This window comes from Onychomys torridus, chromosome 2 (assembly GCF_903995425.1).
Source record: "Onychomys torridus chromosome 2, mOncTor1.1, whole genome shotgun sequence".
NCBI classification, from domain to species: domain Eukaryota; kingdom Metazoa; phylum Chordata; class Mammalia; order Rodentia; family Cricetidae; genus Onychomys; species Onychomys torridus.
The window spans coordinates 125917253-125936304 of record NC_050444.1 but is presented as its reverse complement, the minus strand read 5'-3'; the positions used below and the strand labels follow the sequence as shown (position 1 = coordinate 125936304).

At 42.5% G+C, this 19052-nt stretch overlaps 1 protein-coding gene across 1 annotated transcript in view; it reads right to left on the bottom strand.

The window, feature by feature from the left end:
* Window positions 1-17751: 17751 nt before the first annotated feature.
* The window catches only part of LOC118577732 (calreticulin-like), a 33538-nt gene continuing 32237 nt past the window's right edge, over window positions 17752-19052 (bottom strand). Inside the window, exon 9 of the mRNA XM_036178361.1 lies at window positions 17752-18461. Coding sequence (XP_036034254.1) covers window positions 18234-18461 — 228 coding nt within the window. The 3' untranslated portion in view covers window positions 17752-18233. The remainder of the gene's footprint in view (window positions 18462-19052) is intronic.

The window sequence follows — 19052 nt, the reverse complement described above, 5'->3', positions numbered from 1 at the left end:
TGTACCTTCGATCTTGTGGAGGGAGCAGATCTTGATACGTTTTCTATGGCTTTAAGAGCTGTTCTTCCAGAGGTCCTGAGTTCAATTCCCAGCAACCACATGGTGGCTCCCAACCATCTGTAATGAGATCTGGCGCCCTCTTCTGGCATGTAGGCAGAACACTATATACATAATAAATAAATCCCCCCCCAAAAAAACCAAAAAAACAAAACAAAACAAAAAAACCTGTGATTCTCCTGCGTCAGTCTCTCTGTGTCTGGGATCATAAAGGTAATAGTGTGCCCTGACGTCCATATGATATCTCCTACTTTTAGAGAGACATTTTACCTTTATATGACCATTGACTCTCGCTCTGGGTCCATTTCTTTGCTTCCCCTCATGGCTACTTTTTGTTTGAATGGTGCTGGGGCTCGAACCCAGGGCTTTGTGTTTGCTGGCAAACATTCTACTGCTGAGTTGCTCTCCAGCCCTCAGTGTGTATCCTCTTTTTTGTTGTTGTGTTTTTGTCTTTTCCAGGCAGGGTCTACTGTAGTCCAGAGTGACCTTGAACTTGCTATGTAGTTGAAGATGGCTTTGAAGCATTGATCCTCCTGCCTCCATCTCCAGAATAGTGGGATGCCCAGTACACATCATGCCTGCTTAATGCAGTGCTGAGGATCTATCATGGAGCTTTATGCAAGCTAAGCAAACACTCTACCAAGTAAACCATGTCCCCGTTCCTATTTGTTTTTGGTTTTTTTTAGTTTGTATTTTCTAAAAACAAAGACATTCTTTCCTATATCTATAGAACCACCTAAAATTATGATCAAATTCAGAAAATTATAAATTGTTATAATTATGCACAGCTTATTGTACTGATTATGCATAGCCTTATTGTATTGACCAATTTTTGTCAACTCGACATAAGCCTAAACATACCTGGGAAGAGGGAATCTCTGTTGAGGAATTGCCTCCATCAGATTGGCTTGTGGGTAAGTCTAGGGGGTGTTTTCTTTATTGCTGATTGATGTGTGGGGTGGGGGGCAGCCCACTGTGCTCAGTCGTATCTCTGAGCAGATGAGCTTGTGCTGCATAAGAAAGGTAGCTGAGCAAGCCAGTTAGACACCTTTCCTTGGTGGTCTCTGCATCTGTTCCTGCTTCAGGTTCCTGCCTTGCACTCGGCCCTGATTTCCTTCAGTGAGGGACCGGGACCTATAAGCTGAAGTAAACCCTTTCCTCCCCCAAGTGGCTTTTTGGTCATCGTGGCATTTATCACAGCAAAAGAAACCAAACAAGGACAAAAGTTGGTTCTAGAGAGTGGGATCTTGCTGTGATGGACCCAACCACATTGTTTTGGAAGAAGAATGTGGAAGGATTTTCAGAGCTCTGGGCTGGAAAAGCCATGGAAGATAAGAATGTCAAGGGAAGCCGGGCGGTGGTGGTGCACGCCTGTAATCCCAGCACCTCGGGAGGCAGAGGCAGGTGGATCTCTGTGAGTTCGAGGCCAGCCTGGTCTACAGAGCTAGTCCAGGACAGGCTGCAAAGCTACAAAGAAACCCTGTCTCGGAAAAAAAAAAAAAAAAAAAAAAAAAAATGTCAAGGGAAAGCAGGTGATGGAGGCCAGATTTGTGAAATTTCAGAGGGACGTTTGAGACTTCCTCAAAGATTTTTATCATGGATGTTCATGTGGTATATTTGAATTAAGACTCTGTGGAAGCAGCTGAGCATGGTGGTGCAAGTGTATAATCCCAGCAGAAGACGGGGCAGGCGGATATCTGAGTTCCAGCTGGGACTACATAGACAGACTGTGGGAAAAAAAAAAAAAAAAAAAAAAAAAGTGAAACTTTTGCTTTAAAGGGACAATGGATGCTAGTTAGCTGGGGCTAGAAAACCATCTGTGATTAATAAGAGACAAGCATCACTGAGGTGAAATCTTCTAGTTTCTCAGGGTAACACAGAAACTCAGGTCCAGTCGGGAACCAAGGCTTCGTATCAAGCTTGCAGTGGAACTTGTGAAATAATGTGTAAGACTTTCCCACATGGTGCCAGGAGGATCTCTGTGAGTTCGAGGCCAGCCTGGTCTACAGAGCAAGTTCCAGGACAGGAGCCAAAGCTACACAGAGAAACCCTGTCTCAAAAACAAAAACAACAACAAAGGACTTTCCCACATGGTACTTGCTTTGAAAGCATGAAGGGGTAATGGAGAGCAGCGGAGGCTTGGTGCTGTGTGACAGGGTCTAAATCTCAATGAAAGAGGCCAGGAGAGGCCCATGGTAAAGGTGCATCCTCAGCTGCAGTGGAAACTCCTGGACTTGGGGGGTGGGGAGGTAATGGAGAGAAACTGGAGCCTGATACCATATGGAAGTATCAGAGTCCCTGAAGGACCATGGGATGACCTCCCCTCCCCACAGGATAGCAGTATAGCAGCAGGCATGGAGTGGAGCAGGTCTGAGCCTAGCAAACAAGCTGTGTGGGTGCTGGAGTCAGAGCCAAAGAACTGGGACTGCCCCAGATCTTTGTAGCCCAGAAAATCTTGAGTTGAGTACCAGATGTTAGACACTCACTAAGTAATTTTCACTGTTGCGTTTTTGGGTTTGCTTTGATCTGATGGTGCCTGGTTTTCCCCTCTTGGAATAAGAAAACATTTAACTTGTTTTTAAGTTTTTGAAAGTTAGCTGAGCAAACATAGAAAAGTGAGGCAAAAAGCGCATCTCCTTTGTGGTCTCTGCTTCAGGTTCCTGTCTTGCGCTCCTGCTCTGAGTTCCCTCGGTAATGGACTGTGACCTGTAAGCTGAAGTAACTCCTTTCCTCCCGCAAGTTGCTGCTTTTGGTTAGTGTTTTGTCACAGCAGCAGAGAAACAAACTAGAACACTTATTCAAAGTTTACTAATTACCCACTAATGTTCTATTAGCAGTCCAAACCTCACCTAGCGTCTGACCTAGTACCCAACCCACATCGTGCATTGCATTTAAACCGTGACTCCTCAGTCTTCTTCTTCAAGCTAGAGTAGGTCTTCCATTATTATTCACGATAGTCACGTCTTTTAATTTTACTAACTTTTGTGTGTGTGTGTGGTTTTTCGAGACAAGGTTTCTCTGTAGCTTTAGAGGCTGTCCTGGAACTCACTTTGTAGCCCAGGCTGGCCTCGAACTCACAGAGATCCACCTGCCTCTGCTTCCCGAGTGCTGGGATTACAGGCGTGCACCACCACCACCACCCGGCCGTAATTTTACTAACTTTTGTGTCTTTGAGACACTGCCACCGTGAGCTTTCACTTCTGTCTCTGTCTCCCAAATGCTGAGGTTATAGGCAAGCACTACCATACCCCAACACTTGCCCTATTGGAGTTTGTCTCGTGCTTTTGTGCAATTAGACTGCTGTTTTCTTTGGAGAAGGGGAGCAGTCAGTAATACTGCCTGAGTATGGTTGATTTTGAAGTGCTACAATTGGACCACCCCATGGGTAACAGAAACTATAACTTTGACATTTCATTTACAATTCTTAGGTGGCATTTTACTACAAGTAAGATAGTTTCCTCTCTCCCCGCCCCTTGGCTTTCATGTGGCCCATGCTGGCTTCAAATGTACTCCATAGCCAAGGGTGACCTTCAGCTCTCTCCAGCTTGCATCTTCAGAGTGCTGGGGTTACAGGTATGTAGCACCATGCCTCCCTATCCACTCCTTTTCTCATGTGTTTATATGTTTATATATTGTCGTCAGTATAAACCAGTGGATTCATCTTTTATTTACTAGGTTATAACCTATCACTTTCATTGCATTTTTAATTTAACTTGTCCCAATGTTGAGTAATAAGAAATCCTTCACGCTGCCTTCTGTATCTTTTTTATCTCAGCACCTCTTTGCTTTCTCCTCCTCCTCCTCCTCTCCTTCTTCTTCCTCCTCCTCTCCTGCTCCTCCTCCTCCTCCTCCCCTCCTCCTCCTCCTCCTCCTCCTCCTCTTCCTCCTCCTCCTCCTCCTCGTTCTTCTTCATGGTTTTTTGAGACAAGGTTTCTCCGTGTAGCTTTGGAGCTTATCCTGGAACTCCTCTAGTCCAGGCTGGCCTCAAACTGAGAAATCCATCTGCCTCTGTCTCCCGAGTGCTGGGATTAAAGGTGTGCTCCACCATGCCCAGTGTTCTCCTCCCTTTCTTAGTAAGTTGTCCTAGGTTCATCTTGTACTTTCATTGCCTATTTCTGGAAGTCAGCATCAGCCATTCCTCCTAAGAACTTCCTGTATGGTAAGAATGGAGTTGTAGAAACCAAGATCTGGGCACCAGATATGCTCATTGCTACTGAGTGTATAATTTCTTCTAGGCCCTTTTAATAAACAAAGCTAAGGGGGTTGAATGGCAATTTAATTTAGTTAACTGTGTTTAATCATGAATTCATCACTGGTACTTCTAATTCTAAGCCCCTTAGGGTTTTTTCTTTATTTGCATCTCTCTTTTCCCACAATGACAACTCTGGCTCCCAATAACACCGATGTCTTTGTGTACTCAATGTTGTAGCACACAAAATACTTTCAGAATCGCTGTAGTGATTCCATTACCAAAATAACTCACTAAATAGGGTTCAGGATTTGTTTGCAGTTTTGTTGTTTTGTTTTTAGAGTACAGGTGTGTATATATTGAAAGTACTGCAGTTAAAAAAAATACATGGATTGGTCTTCCTTCCCTTCAAAGTCATTGTATCATGGATTTAAATGTAGTTAAATTAATTTGTTTCTGTTGATTTTCAGTTTCAAGATACATATTCTTTTTTGACAAGATCCCTCTATGTAGCCCTGGCTGGCCCCACATTTACTATGTAACCTAGACTGGCCTGTAACTCAACAGAGAGCTGCCTGCTTTTTCTGTCCTTTGAGTTCTGGGACTAAAGATGTGTGCCACCATACTTGGCTTAAGATACTCATTCTTGTTGATTTAGTTTTCACCTTGAATATGTAAAAGTTAGTATTGTCCCCAAATTCAAATGCCTGCAAACAGTATGTAGATGTTCTACAAATCTGTCATCAGATGGTAGGAGTTATGCCTGTTTTCTTTGTATTGTTGTTCCATTTTTGTTTTGTTTTTAACACATGTGCTGTCAAAAGAAACACTTCTAATTCATCCTAGTACCCAATTGTTTTGAATTGGTTCTCTCCTTCCACTATGTAGGTCCCAGGATCTAATGTAGAACATCAGACTTGGTGACAAGCACCATTACTCACAGAGCCATGTCACTGGTGCCTTGTTTGTTTGTTGTTTAAGCTTGGGAGGGTTTATATTGGCCCAGTGTTTCAGGGTCTCAGTTTGTTATAGTGTGGTGGAGCAGACCAGCTCATACCATAGAGTGGGGAAGCACACAAGAAAGTGCATGTTAACTGTGCTTCTTACTTAGCCCCTTCCCATGAATGAACCTTCTCCTCAACAGTGTTCTTACCTCTTTGGTTCCCTTGCGACATCAGCTGAGGGTGGTGCCGATTTTCTTCAAACACTCTCCACTCCTGTTTCTGACAGCCACTGCCGCTCACTTTCTCTTCTTTCACGGCTTCTTCTTATTCCCCTTTTCTATTCACCTACCCTAAAGTTTATCTCCTTCACTTCCCTCTGTCTCCATCGAAAGTCTCAACTATTTCTGTTTTCAAAGGCTGACTTGCTAGTGACTTCAAAATTCATACCTTCATCCCAGACTTTGCTGGTTTGAAAACTTATAAGCAATTGTGCACTGACATCCACAGGTATTTCTCATGGGCTCTCAAGTTTAGAATGTCTAAAATAGAACTTCTCATTTCTCTACAGCCCTGCTCCTCCCAGGACCCTTCCTTGAGGTAAATGCCAGCCATTTGCTTCCTGGCTTTAGCCAGAACCCTGTAATTTGTTTTCAATCTTCTGTTTTCCTCCGCTGCAATGCCCAACCTACCTGTAAAATCAACACTTCACTTCCACATTATGTCCAATTGGACATGCCTGTCTGCCTCACTACCACCCTTAATTCCACATCATTTCAGAATACTCATTCTCTATATAACTGGCTCCCCTCAGGCACTCCTCCTTTTCATTTCCCACAAACCCATTCTCTGTATAATAGCTACAGTACTGACCGGCAAATGCCTTTTAATCCCAGCCCTCTGGAGGCAGAGGCAGGTGGATCTCTATGAGTTCGAAGCCAGCCTGGTCTACAGAGTTCCAGGACAGCCAGGACTATACAGAGAAACTCTGTCTCAAAGAAGAAAAACAAAATTGTGTACTTAATCATCATGGAAGCATATGCCTGTAATCCCAGAACTCAGAAGGCTGAGGCAGGAGGATTGAGTATGAGGCCCGCCTACAAAACAAGACTCTGTAACAACAATAATAATAAATAATAATAGCATCATATAGTCCTTAGGTATCTGATATGTGCCAAACTAGCTCAACCACTATATCTCTATATCTATCTATCTATCTTCTATAGATATAGATGTAGATATATGAAAAGAAAGAGGGAAAAGAGAGAGAGAGCCTTTTCTTTTTTTTCTAAAATTTTTACAACTCCATGAAGTAAAACTCACATCTACCTTAATTTTGTAGAGCACAGAAAGATTAAGAAATTTATTTAAGGGCACACCTTTGATAAATGATAGAACTTAGAACTTAGGTCTCTATCCTGACTGAGTCCTTAGCCTTTAAATACTTTTTAAATTTTATTGTTATTGTATGTATGTGTCATGATGTGGGGTGGGCCCTACTATTGTGTGTGTGTGTGTGTGTGTGTGTGTGTGTGTGTGTGTGTGTTAGGGGACAACTTTCACGGAGCTGGTTCTTCCACTTTTACATTGGTCTCAAGGATGGACCTCAAGTAGTCAGCCTTCCTGAGCAAGCACCTTTACCTACAGAGTGCAGTATTGTGGTGGCCCAGTTTCTTGGTCTTCAAGATTATTTACCACACCATATTGGCTCCTCACTATACCCTAACTACACTCTCAATTTCTTACCAAAGTCCTCATGATCCTGTATGACAGACATACTTCCCAGTGATGCCTCCAAACTCACCCCTTTCCTTTCCTTTCCTTTGCTCTGTGCAAGTGTCTTTTCCTCCCAGCTTCTTGTCTGCCTCCAGCCACTACAGGTTCTCTCTCAAATATTCCTCTCCCTGATCATCATGTGACTGGTTCCATCTTGTCCTCTGACCTCATTTTAGTTTCCAGTCAGAGAGGCCTTCCCTCCTTTGCTATTTTCTTTTAAAAAATGTTTTTGGGCCAGGCGGTGGTGGTGCATGCCTGTAATCCCAGCACTCAGGAGGCAGAGCCAGGCGGATCTCTGTGAGTTCGAGGCCAGCCTGGACTACAGAGTGAGTTCCAGGAAAGGCACAAAGCTACACAGAGAAACCCTGTCTCGAAAAAATAAAAACAAAAACAAAAACAAAAAAAAAATGTTTTTGACCTTGATTTATTTATTGGGAAGCGTGCACTCAAGTACCACAGTTATGAGTCTGGAGGTAGAAGACAACTTTCAGGAGTTGGTTCTGCCCTTGCACCATGCGGATTCAGGGGATGGAACTCAAACTTGGGTCTTCCAGTGTGGTGGCCGGAACCTTTACCAGTTAGGCCATCTCACTGGCCATCCCCAGATATTTCTTTTTTTTTTTTTTTTTCTCGGAGCTGAGGATTGAACCCGGGGCCTTACGCTTGCCAGGCAAGTGCTCTACCACTGAGCTAAGTCCCCAACCCCCCCCCCCCCCCTCCCCCACCGGCTATTTCTTAATTAGGTCTTGTCCTAGTAGGGTGTCTCAGGCCTGTATTTATTTTCTTCTTAGCCCCTAGCAAATTGCAATTATATGTTTACTTGCCTTGCTTCTCTTCCCCACCAAAATTAAGTGCTATGAGACAAATGCTGTCTGAATCACTCTGTTTGTTTTTCGAGACAGGGTTTCTGTGTGTAGCCTGGACTGTCTTGGAACTAGCTCCATAGGCCAGGCTGGCCTCAAATCATTCTTATGTACTCAGAGGCCAACACCATTTGTTGTTAGGGAAGGAACTCTATATTTGTTACATAACATACATTATCATTTTCTACTTTGTAGCTTCTGTTTGCTCCCGATTTCTGAACCCTGACCACTTTAGTCTCATAACCTAGACTCTGTCTCCTCCCATGTATACCCTTAACCCACCTCACCGTCCCTCTCTTTCCATCCCATTAGCTGTGGTTTTTACTGCTGCTAATTGCCCCAGTCGGTTCATGGTTCCTGATTCAGATTCCCAAGGGAGAAATATTGACTCGCCCAGCTCATTTTCAAGAAGCCAGAATGCATTTGTAGGTCATTGGCAAGCCCATGGGGTGTTTGCCTGTGGGTTTATTCCCAGGCCCAGTCCAAGCAGCTGTTTTCTGGCAGGATGTGGGTGGAGAGCACTGCAGAGCACTGCTTTCCACAAGAATGGGGAGTTTACAGGCACTGGGACTGAAACTTGAGTATTAGTGCAGCAGCAGCAGCCGTAGCAACTTATTAACTAGGCTTCACCCAAGGCCCATGTTCCCCAAAAGCTGAACTCTGGAGCAGAACTCAGTCCCTCTCTGAGTCCATTTCACTCTCAGGAAGAATAGTAAACACAAATTGTAACCCTGCATAGTTATATAGTGTTTCTAGAGTGCTATTTTTAAAAGAAAATAGCAAAGGAGGGAAAGCCTCTCTGTTAATGGGCATTAACATCTGCATTTATTTCTCCAGCAACCTCAGGAGGTAAAGAACATTGTTTCCCTTAAACAAAGAAGAACATTAGCTGAGAATAAATGAATAATGGCACATCCCTGTAATCTCAGTCCTGAGGCATGGCTCAAGGTCACACACACACACACACACACACACACACACACACACACACACACCCCAAAAGAAGAGCCCCTACTAGATGTCAGGTCTCTCCACTCAGGCATATCTTGCTGCCTACTCCTCTTCCTTGTATGGTCATTTTGAATCATCCCAAAGGGGTTATAAGAACAAACAATTAGCTGGGCGGTGGTGGTGCATGTCTTTAATCCCAGCACTTGGGAAGCAGAGGCAGGTGGATCTTTGTGAGTTCAAGGCCAGCCTGGTCTATAGAGTGAGATCCAGGAAAGGCACAAAGCTACACAGAGAAACCCTGTCTTGAAGAAAAAAAAAAAAGAATAAGCAATTGGATGTATGGTGAGCTGCTTTAGAGGAGCTCAGTGGTGATGGGAGCTTCCTGGAGGCAACTTTCTGGGCTCTTAGCATATGGCTTCGTAAGTAGCTGACCATCTATGGAGTACCAATCATGTGCCAGTTCCTCGGTTTCACATGTGCTCTCTAAACCTCACAACATCTGTGTGCGGCCAATAACTTTATAATTCCCCACTCAACACATGGAAATTGAAATTTAAAACATCAGGTCACTGGACCAAAGTTCAAGGTCTAATAAATGGCCATGCTGGGATCCTAACTTATGTTTATCTGACCCCAAAGTCCATTTTAACATTCTTACATTAATTAGACTGCCTCCCTTCGCTCTCCTCATTGCTGAGGATTTCACGTGTACCAGGCAAACACCCTGCTACTTGTCCTGTTTGCCATCTTGTGATAAGCTTTGTTACCTACATCAAGTCAATTCATTTCTTACTTTCCATCTCCCTATCTGTAAAATGGGGCTATTTTACAGAATTTGTGGAGTCCTTAGAAGCTTATAGCTTATTCCTATTCCAGGAAGCCCAGCAGGTATAGACTGTCTTCAGTTTAGTCTGAGTCCAAATCCTTCCTATGTGAGAAACAGCACAATTATCAACTCCAGTTGCCAATAAGGAACAGGATTTCTTTCAGGAGACCATGTCCTGCTGGCAAATGTTCAAGGTCCTTTCATCAATTCTGAAGACAGAGGGTATTCTCCGACAATAGTTATTCTCCAAGTTGACAAAGAACTTTCATCTTAGTTATAAGACAGCAGAAAGGAAAGTGGTGTTTTTTACTGTTTGATTGTTCAGGCTTGGTATGTTTAGATAGGGTCTCATGCAGTCAAGTCAAATTCAAGGCCATGAACTTCTGATCCTCTTGCCTCTGCCTCTCAAGTACTGGGAGTACAGGTACGTGCCACCATGGCCAAATAGTGTATGTTCAATAAAGAAATTTGAACTGTGGTTAGAGGGATGGCTCAGAGTTTTCTAGCATGGGTTGCTCTCCCAGAGAATCCAAGTTTGGTTCCCAGCACCCGCATGGTGGCACACAGCTGTCTGTAACTCCAGTTCCAGGGAATCCATTGCCCTCTTCTGGTCTCCACAGGTACTAGGTATACACATGGTGCAAAAACATACATGCAGGCAAAATACTTATCCACATAAAATAATATTTTTATAGAAATTATTATCGCTGGGTGGTGGTAGAGCACTCCTTTAATCCCAGCACTTGGGAGGCAGAGGCAGGTGGATCTCTGTAAGTTCGAGGCCAGCCTGGGCTACCGAGTGAGTTCCAAGAAAGGCACAAAGCTACACAGAGAAACTCTGTCTCAAAAAAACCAAAAAAATAAAAAAAATTTAAAAAAAGCAAAAAAAAATTATTATCTTATTATTTATAAAAATTTTTAATGCTAAAAATTTAATTTAAAAAAGGAAATTTGAACTTACATTTGGTCTTGAGATCTTTTCCTAGGCTAAGGCTTTATATCAAATGATCTTATTTAATATTACCAAAACTCTAAGATAGAATTCTTTATTTTTTTTTAAGACAGGATTTCTCTGAGTAACAGCTCTAGCTGTTCTGGAACTTGCTTTGTAGACCAGGCTGGCCTCGAACTCACAGAGATCCATCTGCATCTGCCTCCTGAGTGCTGGGATTAAAGACATGTGCCACCACTCTTGGCTTTAAGATGGAGTTCTTATGGCCTCCATTTTTTAGGCAAAGACATTGCAACCTAGAGAATTTAACTTCCTGGATCAAACTTCCAGCTCCAAGGAACTTGGAGAAGTTATTAACAAGTTACCTGGGCTCTGACTTAAGAACTCTGGATAGAAGCCAACACCCAGCTCACATACAACCCTGACATCCCACCATTCATTATTCTCAGCACAACTCAAGAGTAATGCTAGATAGAAAAGCACCTACTAGAGGTATGGGCAAATACCAGCAAATACACACAGGAAAGTCATGCTGCATAATACATGCAAAAGTGAGAATAACAGTCTTTATACTTCTTGAGAGATAGTCATATCTGATATATGATTTCTCTTTGCATTACCCCTTTCTTGTATTATTGTTGCTGTTAAAAAGATGAACTAACTCAAAGTTTGTTCAATATAAAAGATAGACATGTATCATGATTTCTTGGTTTTCATTCTTCTTTTTTTTTTCTTTTTACCTTTCTAGAGCTTTATCGAGAGACAGAGAGAGAGAGAGAGAGAGAATCTCATTCTTTCTTCTTTTCATAATGATACCAAGTGTTTTCTTCAGAGTTTAAACACTTTAACAATAGTGATTGGATTAATGTAAACATATGATATTTGATTCAGAGTCAAGCTTAGAGTTTAGGTTTGTCTGTCTGTCTGTTTTCCTCCAAACTAGCACGAGAGAGGAACACCTTTGAACTCATGGTGGGAATCTGAAGTTAAGGACTGCCATCACAAGAAAAAGGTACTATGAGCTAGGTGTGCTGTCTCACACTTGTAATTCCAGATTCTCGGGAAGTTGAGGCAGAAGCATTGCAAATTCTGGACCAGGCAAGGCAACATAGGGAGACTCGTCTCAACATTTTTAACAAGACTGGGGATGAGCTGGGCGGAGGTGGTGCATGCCTTTAGTCCTAGCACTCGGGAGACAGAGGCAGGCAGATCTCTGTGGGTTCTAGGCCAGCCTGGTCTACAGAGTGAATTCCAGGACAGCCAGGGCTATATACAGAGAAACCCTATTTCAAAAAACCAAAAATAAATAAATAAATAAATAAATAATAAAAAATAAGTAAGTAAGTAAATATAAAAAGGAAAACCAGCATGGTGACTCACACCTTTTCTCCCAGCACTCAGGAGACTGAGGTGGGATTCCTGTAAGTTCAAAACCAGCCTGGGCTACAGAGAAAGACCCTGCCTTGAAAAAAAGAAGAAGGTGCTCTAATAAGTGGATTACTAGGGTTTGTAAATCAGTACCACCAAGTATAGTGTTTTGTTATGCCAAGTAATTTAAACTGAAGGACATTGGAAGAACCCTAGAAGCAAGTTTCTCTTTGACCTTCTCCCAACTTCCTCACTCCCACCTGTCTCCCTTGAAGTTAGTTAGTCACTGAAACAAGAATTTCTCAAGGTGGGTCATAGAAACTAGAAATATTAGCCTAACTTTCTCCTTCCTTCCTTCCTTCGTTCCTTCGTTCCTTCGTTCCTTCGTTCCTTCCTTCTTTCCTTCCTATGAAGGATAATTGTAGGTAGAAGTTTCCGTCCTACAAGCTGCTCCCAATAACCACACACAAAGGCTTAATATCAATTATAAATGCTTGGCCAATAGCTCAGGCTTGTTATTAGCTAACTCTTCCATTTAAATTAACCCATATTTCTTGTTTTGTTTTTGTTTTTGTTTTTGTTTTTGTTTTGAGCTGAGGATCGAACCCAGGGCCTTGCGCTTGCTAGGCAAGCACTCTACCACTGAGCTAAACCCCCAACCCCATAACCCATATTTCTTATTTGTGCTTTGCCTTGTGGCTTGGTACCTTTTTTTTCAGTACAACATGCCCATCTGGCTTCTCTCTGTGTCTCTGAGTCTGCTCTTCTTCTTCCTGTCATTCTCAGTTTTGGCCCTCCCACCTAACCTGATCCTGTTCAGCTATTGGCCAGTCAGCTTCTTTATTAAACCAATTAGAGCCACATATAGTCACACACTGTAAAAGAGTATTCCACCAATAATTTTTTTGAAATAAGACATAAACACTTCATCCTCCACCTTACATGAGAAGCCAAGGAGAATCTGAACAGACAGCAGGGTTGAACTGGCCCTCTTGATCTATTTGCCTTTGTTCAACTACATTTCTACTTGATTGCCCATTGTTCACAAGCTGAAGTGCAAAAATAGTTTTCTTTACTTTTTTAGCCTTCATTTCAGAATGATCTTGTATCTGTCTGTCTGCCTGTGTATTGGTATTTTGAGATAGAGCCCAGACTGTCTTTGAATTCTTAATTCTTCTGCCTCAATCTTCTAAATAATGTAACTTCAATTTTAAAAAATCTTATTTTTTTCTCGTTTGAACCTGTTTTTTGTTATAAGGATGTCTGTTACTCTTACAATAGTAGAACTAAATGTTCTTTTAAAAGACTTACTTATTTTGGGTTTTTGTTTTATTTTGTCTTTTTGAGACAGGGTGTCTCTACATAGTCCTGGCTGTCCTGGAACTCACTCTGTAGACCAGACTGACCTCAAACTCACAGAGATCCACCTGCCTCTGCCTCCAGAGTTCTGGAATTAAAGGTGTCTACCACCACATCTGGCAAGACTTATTTATTTTTTATGTATTTGTACAAGTGTCTTTCCTACATGATTGCTTGTGTACTATGCATGTACAGTGCCATCAGAAGCCAGAAGAGGGCATCAGATCCCCTGGAACTAGAATGACAGATAGTTGTTAGGGGCTATGTGGGTGCTGGGAATCACACACATACTGTGACATGCCCCCAAGCACATCATGGGCACACATATAAAATTACAATAAATTAAAAAATTTAAAACCCTCACAAAATAGTGCTCAGAGAAAAGATTGAAAATAACAAAATGAAATTTAAATAATATCACATAAATAAAAATATGTTCATATAAAACAAAATCACATTTTTAAGAAAATATACAAACAAAAAACATTAAACAAAATTTAGTTCTCTATGTGGAAAAGGGGGGAAATTTTTCAGTATTATTGTCAGAGACCAAAGATGATAAAATGTCATGTACAAAATCAAACCAATCAATCAACAAATGAGCACAAAACCTAGAGGCAATTCAATAAACACTGCACAATCGTCTCTGGACTGGGGAAGATGAGGACTTTGGGCTTTTTTCCTTAATACATACATAACTTCAAAGTTTTTGTGCTAAACATCTCTGTTTTTGAAAACAATTATTTTGAAAAATATAATCAGATATATATTAAATCATCTGGAGAATGTTGGTGTCTGGAAGAGAAGCCCTGTCGGAAGCAGGTGTGGCAACAAGCTCAGGCAAGAACAGGGTGGAGAAACTGCTAGACGAGGCTCAGATTACCATCTCAGAGTCCCTGGAGTGCAAGATCCAAGCTCCATAGCAGTTGGAGGGCAGGAGGGCCGCGTACCTCCAGTACCTCCAAGAGGGACGTGGACCGAGGAAGGCAGCCAGCGCTGGAGCGGGCTGCATCTGCGGGGCCTCCTTGAGTGCAGGCTCATGCCTGAGGAAGCAGAAAGTGTGCCGATGGCAGTGACAGAAGTACAAAGGTTACTGAGAACTGGGTACTAAAAGACGGAAATCGGACTCAAAGCGGCTAAGCCACAGAGGCAGAGGCAAGTGGATCTCTGTGAGTTCCAGGCCAGTTTGATCTACATTTTGAATCCCAGGCCAGCCAAGGCTGTGTAGTGAGATCCTGTCTAAAAATAAATAAATAAAGGGCAGATAGGAAGTGTGAAGAGGTGGCTCCTAAGTTGATGATTGAAGGAGGCTTGGAACCTACAAGAGGAACCAGCTGAGCAGGTGAGTCCTCTGCCTAGAGATAGATAAGTTGGCTGGCCTGAACCGGAAGGGCTTGAGGGCAAAGATGAGGAAGAGATCAAGATTCTTGCTGATAAACTCAGAGAGAGGCAGATATGTGTTAGTTTGTTGAGAGGTTGTTAGATAAACTGAACAGACAAGGTATCTTGGAAGGCAAGCTGAACTGCACAGAAGAGGAACACCTTTGTACACGCTCCACTAGGCATGAAGGGGATGCAGAGCTCCTGCCTGCCACTCCCCCTGACTCCAACTCTCCCTGACTCTGCTAGAAGCTGACCTGGAAACAGAGGGCTGATCTTTGGCAGGCTGCTTTCTCAGTTCCTCCATCTTTCTCATCTGCTGGCTTCTGCCTTTTCCCAGAGATCCCAGCTGGGCTGGGGGAGGGTGGGCTTTAGGGAGTGCAATCACAATACAAAATGTCTTTAAAAGCATGGTATGGGGCTGGAGAGATGGTCCAGCAGCTATGAGCACTGGCTGCTTTTCCAGAGGAAAAATTCCCAGCACCCACATGGCAGCTCATAAGATGGTCCAGCAGCTATGAGCACTGGCTGCTTTTCCAGAGGAAAAATTCCCAGCACCCACATGGCAGCTCATAACCATCTGTAACTCTGGTTCCAGGAGATCTGATGTCTTCTTCTGGCCTCTACCTGCACCAGGCACACAAGTGGTAGACAAGCATGCATGCAGGTAAAACACCTACATACATAAAATTTTTAAATTTAATTTAAAAAAGCATTCTGCGATATACACATTTTGTAATTGTAATTATTAATTTTGTTGTTGTAGCAATTTTTAAATTGTATTTTATAGCTTATTTTACTGCTTAGAGGCAGCAATCTAATGTCTTTCTTCTTTTTGGAAGATGTCTTTTCAGCCTAATGCATACTGTCTTCTCCAAAGAGGAGGAAAACAAGTATGGGCCTGCCTCACTATCAGCCAGCTAGAAGCCAGGCAGGGACTCCATCTTGGGAAACTTCACCACTCTGTACAAGGCCCCCATCAAACAGGAACAGGAATTCTAGGGAGAGTTAGCCCTGAACAAAAACATACTGCACTGTTAAGGTTTCCAGCTTTAGGCATCTTTGAATAAACTTTTTTTTTTTTTTTTTTTTTTTTTTTTACTTTTTTTCATTAGAAGTAACCAAATTAAGACGGTGAGACTTCTGAGACCCGCCCATTAGTTCTCCCGGTACTAGGGTATTGTGCATGTCAGGCAAACACTCTGTCACTCATCCACAGCCCCGAGACCAAGTTTGTTTCATGCCTCTCCCCTTTCTCACTGCTCACAAAAAGTATCATGTGCTCCTTAATGCTGAGAGGACCATCTAGCGCTCTCCTGAATCCTTCAGTGGAAGAAAAAAAGCTGTGTTTGTGCCACAGAATTAGCTGCATGAAGCTCACCTCATTGCCCATTTCTGGGTCCAGGCTTCTGTCTCAAAGTGTCATCTCAATGTGCTTTGTATCAGGCAGAGTCAGAGAGATCTGGAATAGCTCATGTATGATATTTTAAAACTTTATATTATTTTGAAACCTTGCCTCTTGTGAATTGGTGTGCCTGGCTATAAGAGTTCTCTACAGTTCATGGGCTGGCAGTGTGCTAATCTAGACAAGTTTCTTTCCACACCCAACTGCCACTTAAAAAATTGCTTTACTTTTGAATTCTTGTATGTGTATACACTGCATATGTGTGGAAGTCAGAGGACTTAAGATGCTTCTCTCCTTCTTCCACATGAAACTCAGAGATGGAACTCAGATGGCCAGCTCTTTTACCCATTAAGCCATCTTGCTGGCCCCTACTCTAAAATATTCTAAGAGTACAAAGCCCACCATTAGGACCTGGGCAGCTTTTGTATGCCTGTAATTCTAGCACTCCAAGGCTGAAATAGGAGGAAGTTCAAAGCTAGCCTATTCATCATAGTAAGTTCTCTGCCAGTCAGTGCAACATGGTTAGACCATGGGACCCTGTCTCAAATGGGGGTTTAGATGCTTATGTATATATGTATAAAATTGCCAAATAATAAATAAAATATATTCTTTTAAAAATCTAAAGTTCAGTTTTTCTAAAAACCAAAAATAGAACTAGGGCCCAGCCTCCAAGGAGGAAGGAAGAACTTCCTGCCACTTTCACTGATCTTATGACTCCTTTTCCTGTTGTCCAGGCTCTTTGTTCTTTAACTCCAAAGCCTGTTCTCTATTTTTCTGCATTCTTCAATACCTGGTTTAAAAGTTACTCTCTTTATGAAGTGGTCTTAGAAACCAGCAGGCATAGACAGTGGGTTGGTTGTTTTATTTTGGTGGTTGGTTGGTTGTTGGTTTTTGGTTGTTTTGTTGTTGTTGTTGTTGTTGTTGTCTTTGAGACAGAGTTTTAGTCTAGGTTGGCCTTGAGCTCTCTGTGCAGTTGAGGGTGAACCCGAACTCCTGATCCTCCTGCCTCTACCTCCCAAGTGCTGAGAGTTCATTCTTTCCAGCAAACATTTAGTGAACATCTTGATTCCTGTTTGTAAACGTATGTTATAGTTATTGGCTCCTTAAATGTTGGATTTTTTAAAAAATACACCCAAAAGGACATTTCTTCCATGTAACAGATTGCCCACGGTCTGTATCAACAGTAATAGACATTCACCCAAATAGCCTGGTACAGTAGAAGGATAAGCTTTGCAACCAGATGAACTTGAGTTCAGTTGCTGGCCCGCCCCTCACTGACTGACCCTGAACAAGTGTCTATGTCTGTAAAACAAAGATAGCAATGGCCTCCACAGTGACCACTGCGAGACTGAATGGGCACATTGTGGGCGTGCTGCAAATTCGTGGGAAAATGCTTTCTAATCTATAAATAACTACAAGAATGCCAGAGATAGTGATGCTGTGCGCAGGTGGAACAAAGCAGATAGAAATAAGGCCAAGCAAACTTGCAAACAAGTAACAGTCATTTACAAATTAGGGCAGGGACACAGCAGGCCAGCAAAGTGACTTTCATGAACTCAATAGATGTTCTGATTTGTGTGTGTGTGTGTGTGTGTGTGTGTGTGTGGAGCTGAGGATCAAACCCAGGGCCTTGAGCTTGCTAGGCAAACACTCTACCACTGAGCTAAATCCCCAACCCCTCCGATTTTGTTTTTAGGTGCTCAATACATTAACAAGAGGGAAACGTTGGGTCGAATCATCAGCACTGCTTAGTAAATACTAAGAAATGCATATATCTAAACAAAGAAAATCCCCAGGAGTACAGGGCTCAACTGAAAATGAGAATCAGGTTTATACAGAAGCTTATTTACCAACAATTAATTTTGTAAACACCACGATAACGATACTAGTTTGAACTACTCCATTTTTTTTTTACAATGTATTTACATTGGGTGCTTTACACACATTACCTCGTCCAGTCACTATACCCACGTCATGAAATAGAAATTACCATTCATTCCCTTTCTACCAATAAGCCAATAAAGCATGGGAGGGGGAGTGGAAATATAAATCCAAAGTTTATCTAAAAAGAATGAGTCATTTTACTTCCCACAGCTTGCTAACCTCATGAGCATTTCCCCTGCTAAGCACTGTCTCTTCCTCTGTGTGTAATCCCTCTCTCTGCAGTTACAGTTCATCCTTCTGATCAAAGCGGACTTCCTTTTTACCCAGAGACGCCCTCTTAGCACTGTCTTCCTCCTCGGAGTCCTCTTCATTGTCCTCCTCATCCTCCTCGTCCAGTCCCCAGATGTCCTCTTTCCTGGCCCGCTCCTTTTCCCTCTTCTTTTTGGCCTCTTCCGCCTCCTTCTTTTTCTCCATTTCCTCATACAGCTCTCTCCACTGCTGCTCCACATCCTGTTTAAAGTGTGGAATTCCAAAGTTGCACAGATGAGATAAACAGATACATTTTAGAAACATCTGTAGACTTCTCATTGGTGTCAGGAGTCCTAGGATGGTGTTCATTTACATGGAAGTTTCAGTACTTCTGGGGTGGAGAGAAATCTGTGTCTGGGTGCATGATGTACAGTTCATTTGTAAATAAAGCAGATTCAAAGCTAGGCATAGTACTGTGTACCGGTCATCCTAGCACCTGGGAGGTGGAAGCAGGATCAGGAGCTCAAGGGCATCCTCTGATGGACATTTAAGGTTGGCCTGGGCTACCTAAGACTCTGTCTCAAAAAAAAAAAAAAAAAAAAAAGAGTAAAATGAGGGGCTGGAGAGATGGCTCAGAGGTTAAGAGCACTGACTGCTCTTCCAGAGGTCCTGAGTTCAATCCCAGCAACCACATGGTGGCTCACAACCATCTGTAATGAGATCTGGCACCCTCTTCTGTATACATAATAAATAAATAAGTCTTTTAAAAAAATTAAATGAAGGCGGGTGATGGTGGTACACACCTTTAATCTTAGCACTCAGGAGGCAGAGCCAGCTGAATCTCTGAGTTCG